The sequence below is a fragment of the Magallana gigas genome, chromosome 5 (assembly GCF_963853765.1).
Source record: "Magallana gigas chromosome 5, xbMagGiga1.1, whole genome shotgun sequence".
In the NCBI taxonomy this organism is placed as follows: Eukaryota; Metazoa; Mollusca; class Bivalvia; order Ostreida; family Ostreidae; genus Magallana; species Magallana gigas.
Genome location: NC_088857.1, coordinates 8,201,928 through 8,223,354, shown reverse-complemented (window position 1 = coordinate 8,223,354; position 21,427 = coordinate 8,201,928). Strand labels below are relative to the sequence as shown.

At 35.4% G+C, this 21,427-nt stretch overlaps 1 protein-coding gene across 1 annotated transcript; it reads right to left on the bottom strand.

Annotated features, from left to right (window-relative positions):
• Positions 1–1,336: 1,336 nt before the first annotated feature.
• Positions 1,337–9,244, bottom strand: LOC105317917 (mucin-3A). The gene is made up of 18 exons (XM_011414730.4): positions 8,523–9,244; positions 7,796–7,964; positions 6,958–7,254; positions 6,474–6,773; positions 5,977–6,273; positions 5,588–5,890; positions 5,202–5,495; positions 4,814–5,110; positions 4,412–4,729; positions 4,161–4,325; positions 3,799–4,059; positions 3,516–3,713; positions 3,228–3,415; positions 2,814–3,036; positions 2,195–2,708; positions 2,011–2,052; positions 1,880–1,923; positions 1,337–1,596 (listed from the first exon to the last, which is right to left on the bottom strand). The coding sequence occupies exons 1-18, from the start codon at positions 8,583–8,585 to the stop codon at positions 1,520–1,522; spliced, it is 4,050 nt and encodes a 1,349-aa protein (XP_011413032.3). The 5' UTR covers positions 8,586–9,244; the 3' UTR covers positions 1,337–1,519.
• Positions 9,245–21,427: the final 12,183 nt, after the last annotated feature.

The following is a 21,427-nucleotide window of genomic DNA, read 5'->3' as shown; positions in this document are numbered from 1 at the left end:
GTGATAATATATAAATAGTGCCTGTTTGGGAGGGTAACAGTCGAAATTGACACCCCGAGAAAAATATTGTCAACTGACGCGAAGCGGAGTTTGACAATGGTTTTCGAGGGGTGTCAATTTCGACTGTTATCCTCCCAAACAGGCACTATTTATTTTATTATACTGAATGTCATAATTTTAAAGAAAACTTAACTGCTTTTCTATAGGAATGACTTGAATTTTTACGGCGAACCGTACGCGCATCATTTACGCGCATGTAACAATTCGTAATGTTACCTCTTGCCAAGTGTGTTGCTAACGCTGAGGGTAATAGAACGGATTATCAACTGCGTCTTAACCAATCAGATTTCAGTATTTAACATGAAAGTATAATAAATATTGTTATCACATGTAAGGCAGTTGCATAAAGTTTATGTATTACGCCACAGAATCTTTATAATTCAAAAGTGACAAGAGGAATCTGACCTTAGTGCATGCAAATTAAACCGAATTTAAACAAATTTTAAAAATAACACAATCATTTAAGTCATAGGTTTCATAAAACCGAAATGGAGGGATCGACGTGGAAACAAGACCGACCTTATTCATTGCAAAAGGAAGAAGCCGTCCCCTCGACGACTTGACCTTGAAGACTCACGTTTTTACATGATACAATTTATATTAATAAACACTAAAAAGTTGTTACAGATCTGATAAAAGGTCTAAAAAAAGAGATGCCTCATGACTTCTACAGCAAACTGGCGTTATTTGTAACATGGTTAAGTTGAATACCCAATGAAAGTTTTTAGAAAATGGAGTAAGTTTGTGTATTCCTTCTTGTAAAAAGAAGTGTACCACATTTGAAAGTTGCCCTGGCCATTCGAAGTAGGGCAATAGACGTTTCACCTTTCCATTAAATGTTGTCTAAAATAACATGTCTTGAACTAGTGTAGCAGGCATATTTCTTGCATCTACATGTAACCGAATATTTCCTTTGTTATGTAGGAGGTTCTACAAATTTCCTTAATCCGGGTATCAGCGCTCTAAGAATCTAGAAACAATTTAGTGGCCGAGTTGTCATTATCTAATGTCAGCTGTCTGGATTGTGATTTTTATGTTTGGCCCAATCTGGCTCAAACTTCGACTTTAAAATGGATATAGGAAAAGCAGTGACATTGGACCAAGTTTCTGGTGTAATGTCAAGGTGTAAATACTCTTTGTAAACCCATCTTCAGACCTGAAGAACATACTATATTTACCATGGCATTCCCATAGTCCAAATCATGTATAAAATCACGCTTTGTATCTACATGTAATACTAGCGTACCCTTGCCAATTATTTAGAACGAGAAAAAAACATTGTATAAAATTCTTTATATTCTAAATACACAATTAACAATAGAATAAATAAATAAATATCCCTCATATACGCAATTCAAATTCTGGTAAACATCAATACAATTCATACAAAACTTTTGGCACATAACTGCTATGTAAATCAATTCAAAATATAAACACGATTGACGTCATCTACATTACGTCACATTTTCATCGTCTCCGGTAACCCTTCTTCTAATGTGGCAGTGGAATATGGGTCCCTCTTTTTGTTCAAGTCGTCTGTAAAAACAAACATCAAACGGTTTACTTACATTGTACTTTTGCACACAACAATTTATTTTGTTAATGCTAGCTCACAAGATTACGTTTCATTGTCAATAGAAATTGTTTACTTTAAACCACACACATCACAAACTCATTTTTTCACGACACCTTGAGCAATTTAAACACCGATTGCTCACTTCAGATAAAGAATAGTGCATTGTCATATTCAAAAGAGTGGCATTTGGTGCTGTTATTAAATTATGGACATTCATTACATGTATATTGTACTTTTACTTACTGGCATCCCAGAGTTTAAATTTCTCAGGTCCTGGGTTCTTTAATCTACGAGAAAAAAACATACCGGTGAATAGCTGACGTGTTCACTTAATATAATTTACACGGAAGTTGATGCAAGAGAAAACCACTTACTTTCGGAGACTGTTGGATGGTTTACGTTTACAACAGTCGCAACTAAAAACAAAAACAAAAAAAAAGTTCTGTCATTGAAATATACAGATAAAATGTACATGGATAAACCATTGAACATTTCTCGTGTATATAATAAGCATCAAACATGTCAAGTTGTCATAAAATAATTTTGAAGAAGCCTCACTTTGGCATTGAACAGGATCGCCCCAAACAGCAGCGATAGATCAAGTAGGCAAGAAGAGCTAGCAACAGCAAGCCGAGAATACTCAAGATGGCCACCATGGCGACATTTTCCGGCTTGCTCCACCAGTCCTGGTACGTGGATGCAGCCGTTGTGGTGGAGGTAGTGGAAGTCTCGCGGTAGACGATATCCACGTATGACGTCCCGGTCAGCTGTGGAGAGCCATGGTCCACGGCAGTGACGTAGACACGATGCGTCATACCATACTCAAAATTTATTTCACGGGTCAGATAGATCTGGCCATTTTTCATGACCTTGTAGTACTGAGACCCTGTGGCGGAACTTCCGTCGTACTCCACTTCAGCGTTCTCGTTTTGATCGATGTCATTAGCGGTTACTCTCCCGATTAAAGCCCCCGGCTGCGTGTACTGGCTCACCACCATGACGTAACCCGATGACGTAAAATCCGGTTCGTTGTCATTGACGTCTTTGATGTAGAGAGAAACCGTGGCAGTACCTTAAACAAAAACCTTGTATTTTACGTTTGACATTAATGATTTGATATGCAACAACGCTATAACAAAAATAATTGTATCTAAAAATAATTTGCATTCAATGTTACCTGTTTCGCCGAATGTGTCCGTGCATTTCACGATGATTGAGAGATTTTGGGGGTGCGTCTTGTCAATATCGTAATCCACGGCGTACGTGATGACGCCCGTTGTTTTGCTAATGTTGAACAGATTGCTGTTGGTGGTGGTCACCAGGCTAAAAGTGAGGCTGTCTGGGTTATCGACGTCCTCCACCAGGGCGTGGAACCCCAAGTCAATGTTACCACCCCCAATCTAAAAATAAATCGGTCAACATCAGATCAGATGACTGAACTTTGTGAACCGGTAAATCGTGTTGTAAATGTTTCTTTTTCTTTATATTTTAATAAGACGGTTGTTCTTGACCCTTCTAAAAAATGAAGTATATTTTAAATTTTACTATAGTATGACCCTTCTTCAAGATATAGCTCAAGAATATTACTTACACCAGCCTCATATGTGTCGTATCTGTACAAATTTTGCGGAAATTTACAGACTTCCGGATCATCCAGAACATGGATATTGAGATAATATGGTCCGGAAGTGGCCATAGTGTCAGTAACGTATAGAGCTAGCCGGTAATAATTCAATGTCTCATAATCAAAGGATTTTCCTGCTGCAAGCGCAATGGTATCTGAAAATGAAATGCCACTATCTTAATGAAACCAAAAACAACCAAGACATTGAAGATCAAAATAATAATGATGATGATGATGATAATGATAATGACGTACTTCCGGTGGCGACAGTAAACATATCAGTCTGTCCTGCAGGATAGACATTAATGGTGACGGTCTGCGTCTGACCGGTGTCTGGATCATATATTGTGGGAGTGTACAATGTCGCCCCGGCCGCCGTTGTCAGCTCCGGAAAGTACAAATTGTCCACTCCGTTCAAAACCAAACTACTAATGGTCGGCTTTGTATTGATATCTACAATAAAGATTAAAGAAAATGTAAAAAAAAAATAGAAGAAACATTTTAAGAAGTTCGTCTGTCAAGGTCGGCACAAACTTACTTGTGAGAGTTAGCGCGTAGAGCGCATGCGTCGAAGTACGAGAATCTGAAGCTGTGACGTTGAAAACAAAGCTTGACGTCAGTTCGTACTTGAGGTCCTGGGTGGCAGTTATTTCCCCAGTCACCTGATTAATGGCGAAACTGGTCGTGGTGGGGGAGGTTCTCATACTGTATAGAATGGTGTCTGAATCCAAATCATTCCCGGTCACCGTAAATATAGAGCCGGATTTCAGGGTCGTCATAGCGTTGGCGGTGCCAGTGGCTGAAATTTGAATGGAAATAAACACCAATAATTTTAAACCCATAAACTATACATAATATCTTTCTACAAAATAACTACTGACTATAAAATTATAGATTTACCCGGAAGATTGGTCAGCGTTGGGGGTCTGTTTTCCTGGATGTCGACTTGTAACGTGTTTGACGTTGAGCGACCTTTGGGCGAGTCTGTACAAGTGACGGTGAGAGTGTAACTTGGTACTGTACTGTAGCTCAGAGTCGGGAGGTTATCCAGATACACAGAGTACGCTATCATGCAAAACATTCGGTAACATGATAAATATGAATAAAAACATACAGGTTACAGCCATTAGGTTATATTGAGATATAATTACCTAGAGTGACGGCATCTCGTCTCAAATCAAACGGTCCCCCCGTCGGACTAGTTGTTAGAACACATGAAAACGTGTCGCTCTCCGGGTCAGTCACTGTTAAATCGTGAAGTTTGCGCTCCAAAACTTCATTTTCCAATACCTGCACTGTAACAGGCAATCCAGTGATAACCGGTGGATCATTTTGTGTTACGTCTACGTACAATATTGCACTAGCTGACCCCCCTGCACTGTCGGTACAGGTAACGGTGACGTCATGTGTTGGTGCCGTCACCGCATCCAAACTTGTTATTGCGTTTGACATCAGACACACCTCATATGCTAAATATAAAGGGAAAATAAATTGAAATATTCTTACAGAAGATAACAGAAGAAGCTATTCACTGGTCAAAATTATGTACTCACACGGCGTGGCTGGGTTTTGAACCATTTCAAACGGACCAGCAGGAGCTGACGTCACAGCACACGTGATAGGTACTTCCGGGTCGGTGACTGCCACTGTGTGTAGACATCTTGCTGCTGTTTCAGTCTCAGTGACGGTGACTGTGGTTGGGAGCCCGGTTATGACGGGAGGAGAGTTCGGGGTCACCGTGACGGTCAGAGCTTTGGACGTTGACCCCCAGCTATCAGAACACGTTACGGTTAGTGTGAACGATGACGTGCCGCCAAATGTTGGATTATTTGCCAGTTCAACAGTGTACGCTAATAATAAGAAACAATGACGTACTTCATAAATAATAATAAAATAAAATAATATCATCTAAGTACATTAATAATTTAGAATGCCACGTACTTGATGCAGCAAAGTTTAAAGTAAACATGGCGCTTGTCGGCGAACTAGACATAGTGCACGTGTACGGATCAGTTTCTGTCACAGCGAGGGTGTGTAGGGTACGACTCCCGGCCTCCCCGGCCGCTACACTGGAAGTGGCGGGAAGACTAGTGATGTCAGGGGGTGTGTTCGCCTGTACATTGACGGTCAACACCCCGGTAGAGGCAGTTCCATCAGAGCACTGCAATGTCAGGGCGTAAGATGAGACACTGCTCGCATCCAGGGAATGGCCGGTGTTCAAATGAACATCATATTCTATGAAAAAGAATTGGGTCAACTAATAATAATGTGTATATAAATTATGTATATCTAAAAAAAACTCGGTCAGGTGTTTTATGATTACTTACGAGTTCCTGTTTTCACCATTGAAAAAGACGTGGTGGTCGGAGTTGAGGACTGGATGGAGCACGTGTAGGGATCCGGGTCTGTAACAGTCAGGGTGTAAATACTGCTGCCACCGGTGTCACTCTCTGTGACGGAAACGGAAGCGGGAAGACCGGAAATAACAGGTCCGGTGTTAGCAACAACGTTCACGGTTAGCGAAGCAGCTGCACTCGTGCCGTAATTGTCTGAACATGTGACTGGTATAGTATATGACGACGTCGTGGTATAGCTTAACCCAGGGGCAGCGTTCAAGAATATTCTATACTCTGTAAAATAGAAGTTGGAAAATTCATTTACAAGCTTCCATGAATGAGAACAAATAAATATTGAATTAAAAGATTGTGACACTAACTTGACGAAACGAATTCCATTGAAAATGGTCCTGTTGTTGTTATGGAGCATGTGAATGAATCAGACTCCGCATCGGTTACGGTCAGTGCTATAAGTTCCGTTTTTGCCGTCTCGCTTTCGCTGACGCTGGTCACGTCGGGTAGGTTCGTGATCACGGGGACAGCATTCGGGGACACAGAGACCGTGAGGCTAGAGGATGAGGATTTCCCGTTACTGTCCGTGCACGTGACAGTCAGTGTGTAGGAGCTGGTCACGGTGGGGTCCAACCCGTGCCCAGTGTTAAGGTTGATGTCGTATTCTGTAATGGAAATCAATTACGCTCATCGTTAAATTACTTATTTATCAATAAAAAAAATTACGTGCACCGTGATTGCATTGATAGAAACATCAAAGAACATCTTATTTGCGAAGCAGCAGATCTGCAGCTGCAATTGAAAATTCGGCCTTACATGTCAACCTGAATTTCTCCCATACAGCTACAGTTCTGCAGATACTTACTAGTGGTGTACAGTAGTGAAAAAGCTGATGAGGCTGGGGAACTGGTCATTGTACAGCTGAATGTGTCACTGTCTGGATCCGCCACCGTCACGGTGAAGATGCTGGATCCACCCGCGGCGCTCTCCTGCACGGTGGTGGAGGCGGGTAGATTGGTGATGTCGGGAGGCGCGTTCGCCACCACGTTGACGGTCAGTATGCCCTGTGATGAGCCATAGTTATCTGCGCAAGTTATGGTTAGTGCGTAGGAAGGAGTTGTGGTGGCATCTAGACCCGGGGCACTGTTCACAAAGATAGCGTGCCCTGAAAACAGAAATGGAATAAATATGCAATATATAGATATATAAAAAAGAAATATTCAGGAAGACGTGTTAAAATGCAATAAAATTGATGTTAAAAGATGAGGAAAAGATATTAAAGAAAAAAGCTTACAACATTTTGGGATTGAGAAAGGTTTTTAAAAGAATGTAATGCTAATTTTTTATACCTGGTGATGACTGGTAATTAAAAGGAGTTCCAGTAGGTGACATAGAGCATGAGAAAGAGTCGCTTTCGACGTCAGTGACGCTGACGTCATAGATCTTGAGGGGTCCGTCCTCCCCGTCATTGACGGTGACGGAGGAGGGGAGACCGGAAATCGTAGGTGGGGTGTTGGGGAGGATGTTGACAGTCAGGGTCTGAGTCGCCGAGGTTTCCCCGTTGGAGTCGGTGCATTGGAAACTAATGGCGTAGGAGGAAGTGGTGCCATAGTCAAAGCCCGGGTTAGACAGCAGGTACAGTTTTTCTGTTGAAACAGAGGATTAAACTATGAAACTATTAAACCATGTAAAACTAATAAAATTAAAAAAAAAACTAATAGAGATGCAATGAACTTAAAAACGAGACTGACGCTGTGAACGAAAATTACTGATACATATTTTTTTATATATACACAAAAATAGAAATCTTTTAAAATTTAAATTTTTAATAGTAAATGATTATATTTAAAAGCGACATCAAATCATTTTATGCTATAAAATTCTTGCAATTTACAAAGTTAGCAGGATATCGTTTCTTGTTTGAAATTGTCACCCAATCATATTTCTTATAACATCTTAATAGGTTAGTTGTAACTCGGCATTTTTGTTTCCTTAATTATAAACTATTACATAGCAATAAGTTTTTTAAAGAACACGGGTAATTTAATATTCAAGATCTAGAATTGTAGGTAAAACTAACTTAAATTTAAAATACCAAACAGGTATTTCAGGCAATTAAAACTAAGGAGATATTGCGTTCTGAAAATAAGACTATCAAAACTACAAGCAATAGGTGGCGCTAATTACTTGTAGTGACTTGGAACCCTGTTACGGTGGGGTTAATGGTGCTAATGACGCAGGAAAATAGGTCGCCCTCGGGATCGGAGACCGTGAGTGTGTAGAGAGAGGTCGTGCTACTTCCGGTTTCGCTCTCAATCAGAGTGATGGAGCTGGGAAGACCGGAAATTACAGGTGGCTGGCGACAAAAAAAGAAACAGAACAAAAATCAGTAAAGTATAAAATAAACATATATTTATATGATTACTACATTATCTAAAATTCAAATAGGGGTATCTTTATGTATTTAGTAAACATAAAATCCTTATATTTATTTTTAAACACAGTGGCCAGATTGATTAAGCAGCATAAAAAGTCATCACACACTAAAATACAATTTATAAATATATATATATATATATATATATATATATATATATATATATATATATATATATCTCCGACTTTGTCTAATACGATCGTCCGATTGATTAAACGGCAGACAAAATAACGTTATTTTGGCCACTTATTTCTGTGTAGAGCTATTTTATATAATATAATAATCTGATGATAAATAAAAGTCCTGTTTTATACATTAACAATGATGTTAAGAAATGATAAAATCAAAACATATTGTTAAGGTGTTATATCTTGTTCAATCTTTGTATACTTGTTAAAAAAATACATTATTTTAATTATTTCAATTAAGAATTATATTTCTAAATAGACTTTTACTGGCATTATTTTTTATACTCACCAGAGATTCAGCAACTGGAATCCTCAGCAACTGTATAACAAAAATTACGATAATCTCCTTCATTTCTAATAGTTTTTCTTATATAAAAATCAAACCGCTATATATTATGTCTACAATGCAATCATGCTTTCGTTTTAAGCCATGGTTCCAGAGCTAGTAAGGTTTTCATCCTGTTCGGTAACAAATCGCTTCAGCACATTGACGTGATGCCGCGTTCAAGTTTGTTTCAATCGCACCGATATGCAGTTCAATTTATCGACAGTATTGACTGCTTATTACAAAAGTGATTTAAACCTGAAATATTCTATTCAATATTTCATCGCCTTTATAGTATGTATACGTATAGAAATGTTCAAAGAGAGCCGTGTGTTGAAAAAAGTAGTAAAAGTCCAAACAAATGTCCGAATCGCTATATCTAGTTCCCGTCAATTCATTGAAATAAATCAAATTTATCGCTCAGCTGGAGTGATATTGGTTAAAAAATAAATTGACAGCGAATGTAGGCTATTTATGACGTTTTGATAGGGCCGTGATAATAAAGCCTGGTGGAAGCCTTTATACTATAAACGTATCCATAATCCCCCGTTATAAATGTCTTCGATAGATGAACAGGTCTGAATAAATTATAAATTAAATTGAAGAACGCATGATTAGGCCTGACATTGAAAGTTTGTATTTCACGAGTAACGGTGAAGTAAGTATTCAGGCTGGGCCATTCTGTGTATACCTCTACCTTGATGGTATACGCTTTATTAAATTATATAACTGGAACTAGAGCAGAGCTCGTGGCAAAGCCCCGAGTAGGTCTTCCGTTGTTGCTGCGAGTTGAAAATATATGTTACGATTATAATGACTATACTTTCAGTTCTGCTTTTGTTATAAAAATGTGTTGTAATTGAAAGTCTGTATATAAAACGTGTTTTGAAAAAAGAAAGGAAGAAAATATTTTAGGAAAACTATTTGTCGAGCAGAGTTTATGTAATCGTTTCAAACATTGTTTAAAAAATGAGATCATGTTTAATGGCGAGTTAAATTTTCAAAGGGTAGCAAGCATTGTTATAAACATTAAACAGTATGTACTCATGATTCATGTCAGGAAGTGTATTTCTTTTTTAAACTGAACTCGCCTACAAAACACGTAAACTTTTCTCAAAGATAACTTCTATATTAAAATATTTCTAAATTTTAGAAGACTATGTGCAAGTTTAGAATTGCGTGCTGACAAAATTTACAGACCCTAAAACGTACTACTACACCAAAAAAGCGTGCGGCCAACGTGCGAGAAACGTTTCGTGTAAACCTTTTAGAGTTTCATGTAAACCGTTTAGCGTTTCGGGCAAAGCGTGTTAAATCGTTTCGAGCAAAGCGTGCGAGAACCGTTTGAAACTCTCTGACAAGTTAATTGTTTCAAAATGGCGCGCGTGTTTTACATTACTTTAACAAAATTGAACGAATTTTTAACAAACAAAAGAAAGGTATATGTATTAAAAGACGACTAGTTACAGAGTACATGTATATTTAACGTTTTCATGCGATGTTTCAGTACTGAAACAATATTAAAATTCGCTATACATAAAAAATATTAAATACAGTTAGCGAAACATGATTTCTATTGAAACAAACCTAAATCAACTTTAACTTGCACGATCATGTTTTGATAAGCATGTATTTTTATTATCTATTTACATCGATAACTCTTACTGAGACCATTCGGCTGTGTGCAAGCAGCACACATAACCTCGGACATCGGGCGAGACCTGCACCTGGCTGAACCTGTCAATCAAACTCTGTGTATTTGTTTTCATTGGATGGTCAGGCGTCTCTCTTTTGTCAAAAGCCAATGGAAAATTAATGAATTCAAGGTAATCGGAATTAGAATTTGATAAAGCACACAATTTAAATGATAGAAAATTTATTTATTTTTTGAACAAAATTAAATGTAAACATTGAAAGGAAATAAAAAAATTAATTATTATGGGAATCTATACGCATGGTACTGAATTAAAATAGATTATATTATGATTTTATTATTTTATGTAGTAAAATCACCCTTCCAACTGTTACTCAATTACATAACAATTGATGACCTGGGGCTATAAATGTTCTGAGCTGTGTGCGCTGAAGCGGCACAAGATTCTCGATCGCATGCGGCAATTGAATTAACACAGACTGGCCGAATAAACAAAGGGGTGGGAAAGTGAAACAAAATGTTACACATAAGAAGAAACCACCAAAAATGTTTTTCGACAGATCTTGATATCTTTTCTCCAATTAAAAAAAAATCCAGCGCGAGCACCTGTCAGCGGGGCGGGAGGAGTGGGGGGGGGGGGGGGCAGCAATGAGTTCGCTTCCACAATGAAACTACAGAAGTGATTAATATGTGACCGATAGAATCTAGTCTTAAGTTGTTTAAACTCATGTGAATGTTTACTAAAATAATCATCGAATGCCTCAATTCAGGGCATTCCTTTATCGTGCTAGCACCTACCGCAAACATGTAACATGGAACTTTGATTATAATTTGATTTGATTTTTAAACTACCTTGTACGCTATCGTATAAATCAATGCTTAATCAACTGTAAAAGTAAAATAACTTTATCTTAAACCAATATAATAGTTGAAAACATAATAAAATAAAGTTGTGTGCGTGCAAAATATGAAACATAAACGCGTCATAAGGTACATGTAGAAGAACACGAACCGACCGCGGATCACTTAACCACTCGCGCCGGATCTCCTCAGCCATGTGCGAGGGATGATCATTATTTAAAGGTTTAATATTTGAGGGGGGTGGGGTGGGGGTGTTGATTTAAAACATTAATTGTACAGTTTTTAAAGTAGTTTACATAAACCAACCAACCATTAGTTTATGTCTAACGATTTTTCCGATATGGAGTAACATCGTTCATTAATATTCATTTACACTCAAATATTTAATTAAATATATACAAGTAGGACAAACCTTTATAACATAAAATTAAAACAGTTCTTGTATATACGGCTATATTAACTCAAACACGTTCATATGCATGCAAGTGTAAGTCGCGGTGTGCGAATCTTGTGTATTAAATAACCGCTTACCGCTAGGTAATGCAGCCGTGGCTGATCTCCTCGGCCGTGGGCGAAGGATAGATTACGTAAAGGTACAACGCACAGAAACGCACAGCTCAGAAACAAGGAAGATTTGAAAAGTTTGCAGTATAATGACCTTACTCTATCAAATAGAAGTTCTTTATTTTAAACTAAAAACCCACAATTGATCTATGTCTATTATTGCTTTAGAGAATGACATTGCTTTTATTAATTAAATGAACTACATGTATTTCTTACTTGACATCCAATCGTTTAATCCACAAAAGATTTTGTGTAATCAAAACTAAAACAATTCTTGAGTTCGCGGCTAAATAAATTCATATATGAGAGACGCAACTCTCGTGTATTAGATAACCACTGACCGCTAGGTAGTCCAGCCGCGACCACGGTGACCGACTTTCTCGGCCGCGGGCGAGGGAGAGCTTACGTAATGGTACACACACAGCTCTGATTCAAGGTAGATTTTGAATGCATGATGTTTATATTAAAAAGGTAATGCATATATTTTTTCATTCCATATTTTGTGTTTTACTAGAAAAGAAAAAGAATGTTTTGTTTTCCAATTCCCGTTTTTAAGGATTGTGCACTATAAGAACTTAACAACGACTTAAACTCCTAAAAAAAAGCATGTATTCTAAAAAAAAAAATTCTTATGAATTAATGCCTCCTGTATAAACCAGCATACTTTCTGCGGTAACTTCATGCCAGTTGTACGCACAAAGTCTTTCGTTAACTTGTCAAATAAAAACAGGTACATGCTAACATGTAAAGCTGTTTACACTCATACTACACAAACCACTTACAAAATAACATTGAAACGACCTTCATGAGATCCCAACAAACAACTTTTCCAGCGACAGCCATATCAAAATCCTAACCGTTTTTGAGTTATTAAGCAAAATTTTTTAGGGGCCATTGGCCCTTAATTTAAGGGGCCAGCCCCTTTTTATTGGTGTCAAATGAAAGCCCTTGTTATTTTGCACAACTTTTATTCTACATGTCTTTACAAAATTTTTTTCGTTCAAAAGATATAAAGGAAAACATGTCTAAATTTTTGCACTTTTTTGAATCCTGTTTTTTGACCCCCTACCTTTTCCTAAATAAAAAACGTAATCTAAAAACATAAGCAGATGTGCACAACTACAATGTCTCTGTTATTCAAATTCGTTGGATTCCCATTCCCTGCTATCATAGTCTCGGAGCCTTTGTCTGGAAACAAAAGGCCCTAAAAAAATTTAAAAGGGGAATAACTCTTTAACGGAAAGGGAATTCTACATTTTATGAATTGCTTAAGAAAGTGTTTTGTAAAGTACATTAGCCCTGAAAATTTGAGCAAAAACCGTTTAGAAATGAGCAAGATATGAAGCCTCAAAGTTCGCGTCTAGGAAACAAAAAAAAAAAAAGAAAAATAAGAATAATCTTAATTTTTTTCCCGCACAATAATAGAAAGGTCTTCCGTTGGAAACGGAAGACCTTAATAATTGGCCAATTCATGTATAGATTGTACAAATTCAATACATGTTGATTTCAAAAGATTAAATTATTCTCTTCCTATCTACTGTGAGTTTCTGGATACAAAACACCCGTTCATAGGGAGCAGTAAAAGAAACTTTACACGAAAATGTTTAATATCTAGATTGCACCAATTTCTTGTTTGCCTTAATAAAAAGTTTCCAATTAAAATCATGTCACATGCTTTGTTTCCGTACAACGTTAATAGAATACAACTATCTAAGATTCCCCATAACTTGGTCGACCGTATAAAAATTTTAAGTTACGAAAAAAAATTTAATTGGAGAAAATCGGTTGAATTCAACTATCTAAAATCTCCTATGATATGGTTGGTCGTTTAATTAAGTTATGAAAGAAAAAATCATTGGAGGAAATCGGCTTTTAAACTAAAAAAAATTGATACCAAAGATCGAATTTAATTCACAAATGTTCGAAAATTTGTTTTAATGATTTAAACAGTTGCACAAATTATATATCATCTTATTATTTTTTTTGCTTTAATTTAAATTTATTGTAGAAAGCTTATTCCAAATGATTTATCACGCAATTGAAATAATTGAATTGCTTGAGGAATTGAAAATACAAAAAAAGAAATCACCCAGGATTCGACTGCTATATAAGACTGTATTCTATGACTTAAATATCGTGGTCGTACTACTAACTTTTTAGCATAAAAATCATTTTGTTGTGGAGAATTTTGAGTTTCTTGAATGAGGATAAAATAAATCAATTTTCGATATGTTGAAATGTTTAGACCTCAGATTGTTGAGGTTTCTTGTTTAAATATTCATCAATTTTATATGATTTTTTTCTGTTAAATCGTTGTTGTTATTATTTGTTTAGAAAATCTGTTTTTCATGTAAGTTATTCTACATGTTAATGCCTTTACAATACAAAACAGAGTCCGTTTGTCTGTCTGCGATTACAAGAAATCTACATAGGGGTGAATGGATAGATAGATAGATAGATAGATAGATAGATAGATAGAGAGAGAGAGAGAGAGAGCGATAGATAGATAGATAGATAGATAGATAGATAGATAGATAGATAGATAGATAGATAGATAGATAGATAGATAGATAGATAGATAGATAGAAGTATCACATAAAAAATGTACATGTTTCTACAGGAAATAACGTCACAACACATTAATATTGACCATGTTCGAATCTTATTATTTGTTTTTGCAAAATCTTGCTGTCAACACCATGCGTACGATACCAGTCTGGTTCAAAAAATTTACGTAATTCAAAGTATTTAAAAAAAACCTGTTGATCCTATCTTGTCAAGACCCGATTCTACCTAGGTCATAAGAATGCAGGGTTTTGTTCATCCCTTCGATCTCTTTTCCCGGATTTTATTCGACAGGTAATGTTTATTACCTATAGCTGTATACTGACGTAAAACTGCATTATGAGTATACCGATGACTTTAGGTTTAAAGGAAATTTTAATGCACACTCATAAGAGATTTAAAGTAGATCCAGGGTTCTGTTATGTCATACTTTATTGTAAAACTTTGAATTCTTTTTAGTTTGTGCCAGATAGTTTTATATATCTTATGTTAATAGAATCACATAGAAGTAACTAGAGTTACTGTTAAGTTCAAGATATTTTCGCAGCTTGATTTTATCCTAAATTTCAAATTTTTTATACATTTTATCTATGCTAAGGGGAAATAACTCTTTTTCTGACTTTTCTCTCAGTTGTATGTCTAAATGCTATAATTTTTCTTATCCCAACAATTGATTTTAAAATGTGTTTGTAGTTTTACTTTTCTGACACAGTTGCCAATAAAATTTAAAAAGATAAACAAGTTTCTGCCTACAAGTATTTTACTTTTAACAAGAAAAATAAGGTTTTCTGATGCTAAATTATGCTTTAGTTCATGTTTATCTGACATGTATAGTTTTTCTTATAATTGATGAAATTTAAATAAGTCTATTAAATTGAAATCAGTTCCGTTTTTCAACTTTCATCAAAGAGTTTTACGAGTATGGAGCTACCTTAATTCTAGATTATATCACGGAATAATAAACATACATCTCGTATCACTGAAAAACAATTGTCCTCAAAAGAGGACTTATCAACAAAAAGCTGTTTCTTCGATCGCTTTGAAAACGCGTGCTGCGATTCACTTTATGAAAATTAACGCACCCTGAAAATATATCATTAAATTTAGGACCAAGTCAACACACTTTGAAAAAAAAACCCAAAACAATCTGCGTAATGAGTGCACATTTATGGCACGACAAATTCACAAAAATGAGCTAATCATAGTTTCACAGTCGATAAACTAGGTTTAACGGTTGTTATTTCACATCTGAAAACCATAGTTAACGCGATCATCTATGTTTCAGAAGTGTAAAACTAAATTTAACACTAAAATCCACCATTTGAGATTGCAAAACATAGTGTTACTGATAAATATAGTTTTACGATTGTGAAACTATGATTAACAACTCTTAACTATACTTGACAAATTATAGTTTTATAGATCTGACTCTAGATTTATGAGCAAAATCGATTGTTAACGTTATTTGCAGACAGATAAATTTAGATTATCATTCGTAAACTATAGTTTACAACCGTAAAATATGGTTTTGCAGATGAAAACTATAATAAAGGGATCGTTAATTACAGTTAACGAATCGTAAACTATAGTTTACGGTTTGTAAACTATAGTTAACAATAGAATATTGTTAAAGCTGCTTGGTCCGATTTTTTTGTTATTAAAGTATCAAATAATTTTCCATACAAACCATTTATCTTAAAAAGTTATGGACTTTCTCCTATTTACACCAGCAGAATCGGTCTTCTTTCAAAGTTAAAAATATTCAAAGTAAATAAAAATAATTCCTCTTTGGGCAAACGAAAAAAACAAACCAAAATGCATCATGGGATGTTTAGAAAAGGGAACTGTTTAGTTTCGTCCCCCGAATGATTAGGGCTATTCAACCCGCATGCTATGCATCGATTGTAAACAAAGCAAACTTCAGAAATATTAACGAACAAAACGTACACAGGTTTATTTGTAATGTGTCTGAACATTACGACCTTTATTTATAGCGATGTCAAAGTTGTAATACAACCATATCCCTCTTGATATCAGGGGTGAATTTTAACATGAGGCGAATTAACCCGATACATATATCCTATTTATGAACAAATTTTTCATTGAAATTAAGCGTAGTTGAACGGGAAAACTACTCCAATATCTATTATTATACAAATACTAAGCATAACCATCGTTTAAAAACGTGCACAAAATTTGATATAATATCGGACAAAGCAGCTTTAACAGTCAATAAACTTAATTCATCATTTGTGAAGCGGAGGTTGACAAAGCGGAGGTTGACAATGGTTTTCGAGGGGTGTCAATTTCAACAGTTACCCTCCCAAACATGCACTATTTATTTTATTATACTGAATGTCTTATTTTTTAAGAAAATTTTACTGCATTTTCATAGAAATGAAGTGAATTCTACGGCGAACCGTACCCGCATAATTTACGGGCATGCAACAATTCGTTTTGCTATACTTTCATGTTAAATACTGAAATCTGATTGGTTAAGACGCAGTTAATAATATTTACTATTACCCTCAGCGTTAGCAACGCACTTGGCAACGGGTAACATTAAAAAATGTTACATGCGCGAAAATTATGCGCGTACGGTTCGCTGTAGAATTCACGTTATTCCTATATAAAAGCAGTAAAATTTTCTTAAAAATTTTAAAAAAGACATTCAGTATAACAAAATAAATAGTGCCTGTTTGGGAGGATAACAGTTGAAATTGACACCCCTCGAAAACCATTGTCAACCTCCGCTTCGCGTCGGTTGACAATGGTTTTCTCGGGGTGTCAATTTCAACTGTTACCCTCCCAAACAGGCACTATTTATATAGTGTTACCCGTTGCCATGTGTGTTGCTAACGCTGAGGGTAATAGAACAGATTACCAACTGCGTCTTAACCAATCAGATTTCAGTATTTAACATGAAAGTATAATAAAACGAATTGTCACATGCGCGTAAATTATGCGTTTACGGTTCGCCATAGAATTCACGTTATTCCATAAAGTTTTCTTTAGAATTAAGGATGACATTTACTCAGAATAAAAAAAAATTCCACTGATGATAATGAAACCCAATCTATTGTATGTTATAGACCTTTGATTGTAGTGTTATTTTTCACTTTCAAAAAAGTAGGTCAATGACCTACTTTTTGAGTAACAAATTGAAATTTTCTTAATTGTAAATATATTTCAAATAATAAAGCACTTTAAAAAGTGTAATACATTTTATGAATGGCAGTGGCACTAAATAGGTACAAAACATTAAGATTTCAGCTACAATTTGAAAAAATATTCCAGTCCGAATTTCCTCTATCAGTTTTCAAATTCCTACCCATTTTTGATCTAAGTTTACAAAAAATTGAATGATGATAATACAAAAACACTTATAGCATTGAACTACTTATATTGACCTTATTCTGTTGGCATAAAATTTATATGAGGTCAATGATCAAAATTTTGAGATATGGTGTCTTTTATCGTTTTTAAGCATTTTTTAATATTTTCGCAATTCGTGCCATACAATTATTTTAATGAATAAGTGAGGTAAAACCAGCAGAAAATATGAAAAATTATATAGACTAAAATATAAAATCTTAACTTTCAATATTAGAGTACTGCCAAAAATGTTTTAGAGGAAAACAAAATCTGCAAAATTTAGTCCGAATTTCCTCTGTTTGACTAAAAGTCTATTTTTGTTTGAGCCTAATTACGTAGTAAAGTAAAAATATCAAATGTTTTGTCAATAATAATTCATTTTATTAATACTTTTTTTGTTTAGAACAAATTTTACTCATTACAGTGAACTTTATAACAATCCGAATTTGAGAACCCAAACCCTGAGTAAACAACACCCTTAAGACATTCAGTATAATAAAACAAATAGTGCCTGTTTGGGAGGGTAAGAGCTGCAATTGACACTCCTCGAACACCATTGTCAACCTCCGCTTCGCGTCGGTTGACAATGACTTTCTCGGGGTGTCAATTTCAACTTTTACCCTCCCAAACAGGCACTATTTATATATTGTTAACGTTATTTGCAGACAGATAACCTTAGATTATCATTTGTAAACTATAGTTTACAACCGTTAAATATAGTTTTGCAGATGAAAACTATAGTTAACGAATCGTTAACTATGGTTTGCGGTTCGTAAACTATAGTAAAGTCAATAAACTTAATTTATCAAATGTGAAACTATGTTAAGCTCATTTTTGTGAATTTGGCGTGCGATATATTTCACATCAACATTTTCCATCATCAAGACTACTAACTTTGAAAAAAAAATCCCCAAAACAAAAGTTTTGGCTTTGTTATATGGTATAGACGTGGTTCTAAATTAGAGGCATTTTATTTTTTCTTTAAAAAGTACCTTATTTTCAAAGTCTGTTTTTACAGACGAGAAATTGTTTGTTAAGGGCTCCTTGAAAAAAAAGTTTTGTAGTAAGATCCATGCACATAAAAATCCTACTATATAGCCGGTGAATACCATGTATAGTATTTTTATCTAGGAAAGCTGAAAGAGATTAATAAGTTTTTTAATTTTAATGAATTTTGTTTCCTACATCATTATACTGAGCTCTTCTTTTCAGATCCATGTAGTCTAAATTGGTCACCAAGTCCTTTAAATTGTAAGAATTATATTGAAGTACATTGCTCATTACTGTAAAAGTGGCATCAACAGAAGACGAATAATGTTAGACAGCGAAAGGGATCCTTGTGGTAAGGAGCGACAACTTGCACTTCATCTAGGTTCATCACATTTGTTGCCGAGTGCCTGCTCATGGGTCGCCAACCAAGACAGGAATCAGCCAAGCGGAACGATGTTTGAAACAGCCAAGCAGAACCATACCTAGGATAAGCTAAGTAAAACCAAGACAAGAATCCGCTCAGTGGCTCAGCAAAGCCAGTAAGAATCAATACGCTGGAGGCTGACTAGTGACGAGATACACTAGTGAACTGATCTATAGGTTAACAACCAGTCAATATGTTATATCATATACTTATAGTAATTGCTAATATTGGAAAAAGACAGTTGATGCAAATAATATCCAGTGGCGTAGCTACCTTTTAATCTACTGTATTCAAAAAAAGTTAGGGGGTCTGGGGGACGCCTTGAGGCCCCCAGCGGGTCCAGGGCAGAGCCGTGGTGGGGGCCCAGGGGGCGAAGCCCCCGGAAGCTCCTGGATTTTATGTTATTTGAATGACAAAACAGCCTTAAAAATATGACATTTTTTTAAGTATTATGATTCCAATAAATATGAACAAAAGTTGCTGAATTCCGAGACAAACATTATTTACCTGGTACTCTTCGAATATTTTCTTTAAAATTTCAAGACCCCCGATGCTCTTGGATTTTAGGTTTTAGCTTTTAGATTTACAGGATTTTGATGATAAGATATTGTCTCAAAATGTTACAATTTTACATACTGTATGTGTAAGGGAAATGTTGAATTTTAAAAGAATGTGTAATTATATATGAAACACTGATACCTCAGCGGAAACCAACTGCATATGACTAAAGATAATAGGCTTTTTGAAACAGGTCTATTATTCAAGCCGTAAAATACTTACCTAAATGACAAATTTTTGATCAAGTTTATCACAATGTATTGTGACTTTGTCAAAATTTTAATCATCCGACCGCCGACTTTAAATTACATGTAAGTATAGACTGACAGAATACAATTACGGACAAACACTCAAAACTTGATGTGTTTTCAGATTTTAGTTAGAATATTTAAACTTGAAAGGAGTTAAAAGTTGTTCATCTCATTCTAATAAGTTTATTGTAGATTATTCTTTAAGCCAATAACATGAAAGTCAAAGGTATAGGTCGTCCATATTAATTTATGATTCAAACGAACTTTCAATTAATTTTAATGTAAAGTATAGAATGACGGTATTTTCCGGAATCGTAGTAATTGCATGGTTTACGATGAGAACTGAAAACTAAATATGCAGATTATAATTTAGTGGAGTCTCAATACGATTTGTTTACGTGCAAACAATAGGAGACTCAAATCATAAGACCTATGCTTTGCAAAATCTTGTGTATTCATTTGCGTTTTTGCGTAAAGGGCGCTACGCCACTGATATCAATTACAGGGTTTACACACTGAAGACATAGTTGAAATAAATTCTAACAGTGCACAGGTATGATTGCATTTGATAATATTGGAAAAAGAATGTTAATGCAAATGCTTCTTCATGGTGGTTATTGTCCCCTTGTGGGCCGAGAACCAGTTCACTGGAAGTTCAGCATGTCCGGATACCAAGCAGAGACCGGAAATGAATGCAATATTGGATATAGTCTGCGAATCCTTCGATAAGAAAGATAACTCTTGCTTGATTGAAAAAATAAATAAAAAGAGAATGAAAAAAGGAAATTTTATTTTTCCCTTCAAGGTATTCTAAAAGTTTGTGCATTTCAAATGAAAATTTGTTGATGTTTTTTAGAAATTCATCATCAAGAAATGAATATTAAGATCTTGATGTTATTATAGCGATGCCAAATATCGTTAGTAATTTACAATATTGTTATTGATTGGATGAGACGTTTGACTTCACCCTAGGTATTTGCGGGATTAGTCGTCGTATTTGTATCCACTGCCAATCCATAGCAGAATAACAACAAACTCATCTTATAGATGGGAAGGGATTGGACATCCGATCGCGATGTCAACAAACGTGACAATTTTTAACCCAGTACCCAAATTAGATATCATAAATCGACGATAGCTATTTCCTAATTAACAGCTTGTAGACCTAGTTCATGAAATATACTACATTCATTGAAGACAAATTTCAGATTATCGGGAAAAGGTAACAATTTCATTCACGCATTGATTAATTATATATTACACTAACAAATTGTTTTATACCAAGGATATGTCAAGTTCCCATGACAAAACAAGCATTCTGAGAGTATTGCATAAGCAATACACGTCCCCTATCGGTTTGTATTATTCTATGAAAGCTTCCAAGCACACAACTATTTCAGAGCTATTGTAAACGAGATGTCATGCTTTAATCAGAGATTAAAGAACAGAGGAAATTAAAACTATATAGTTGATATAGAAATTAAATAGGAAATAGGTAAAATAATACTCTTTATTTCATCTCCTGTAATTTCGCCAAGTCTATTCTGTATTCGCTGGTAAAAATTTGTGAAAACAATGCACTGTTATGCACAATATCATTTCCTACCATCTTCTGTACCCCGAATCA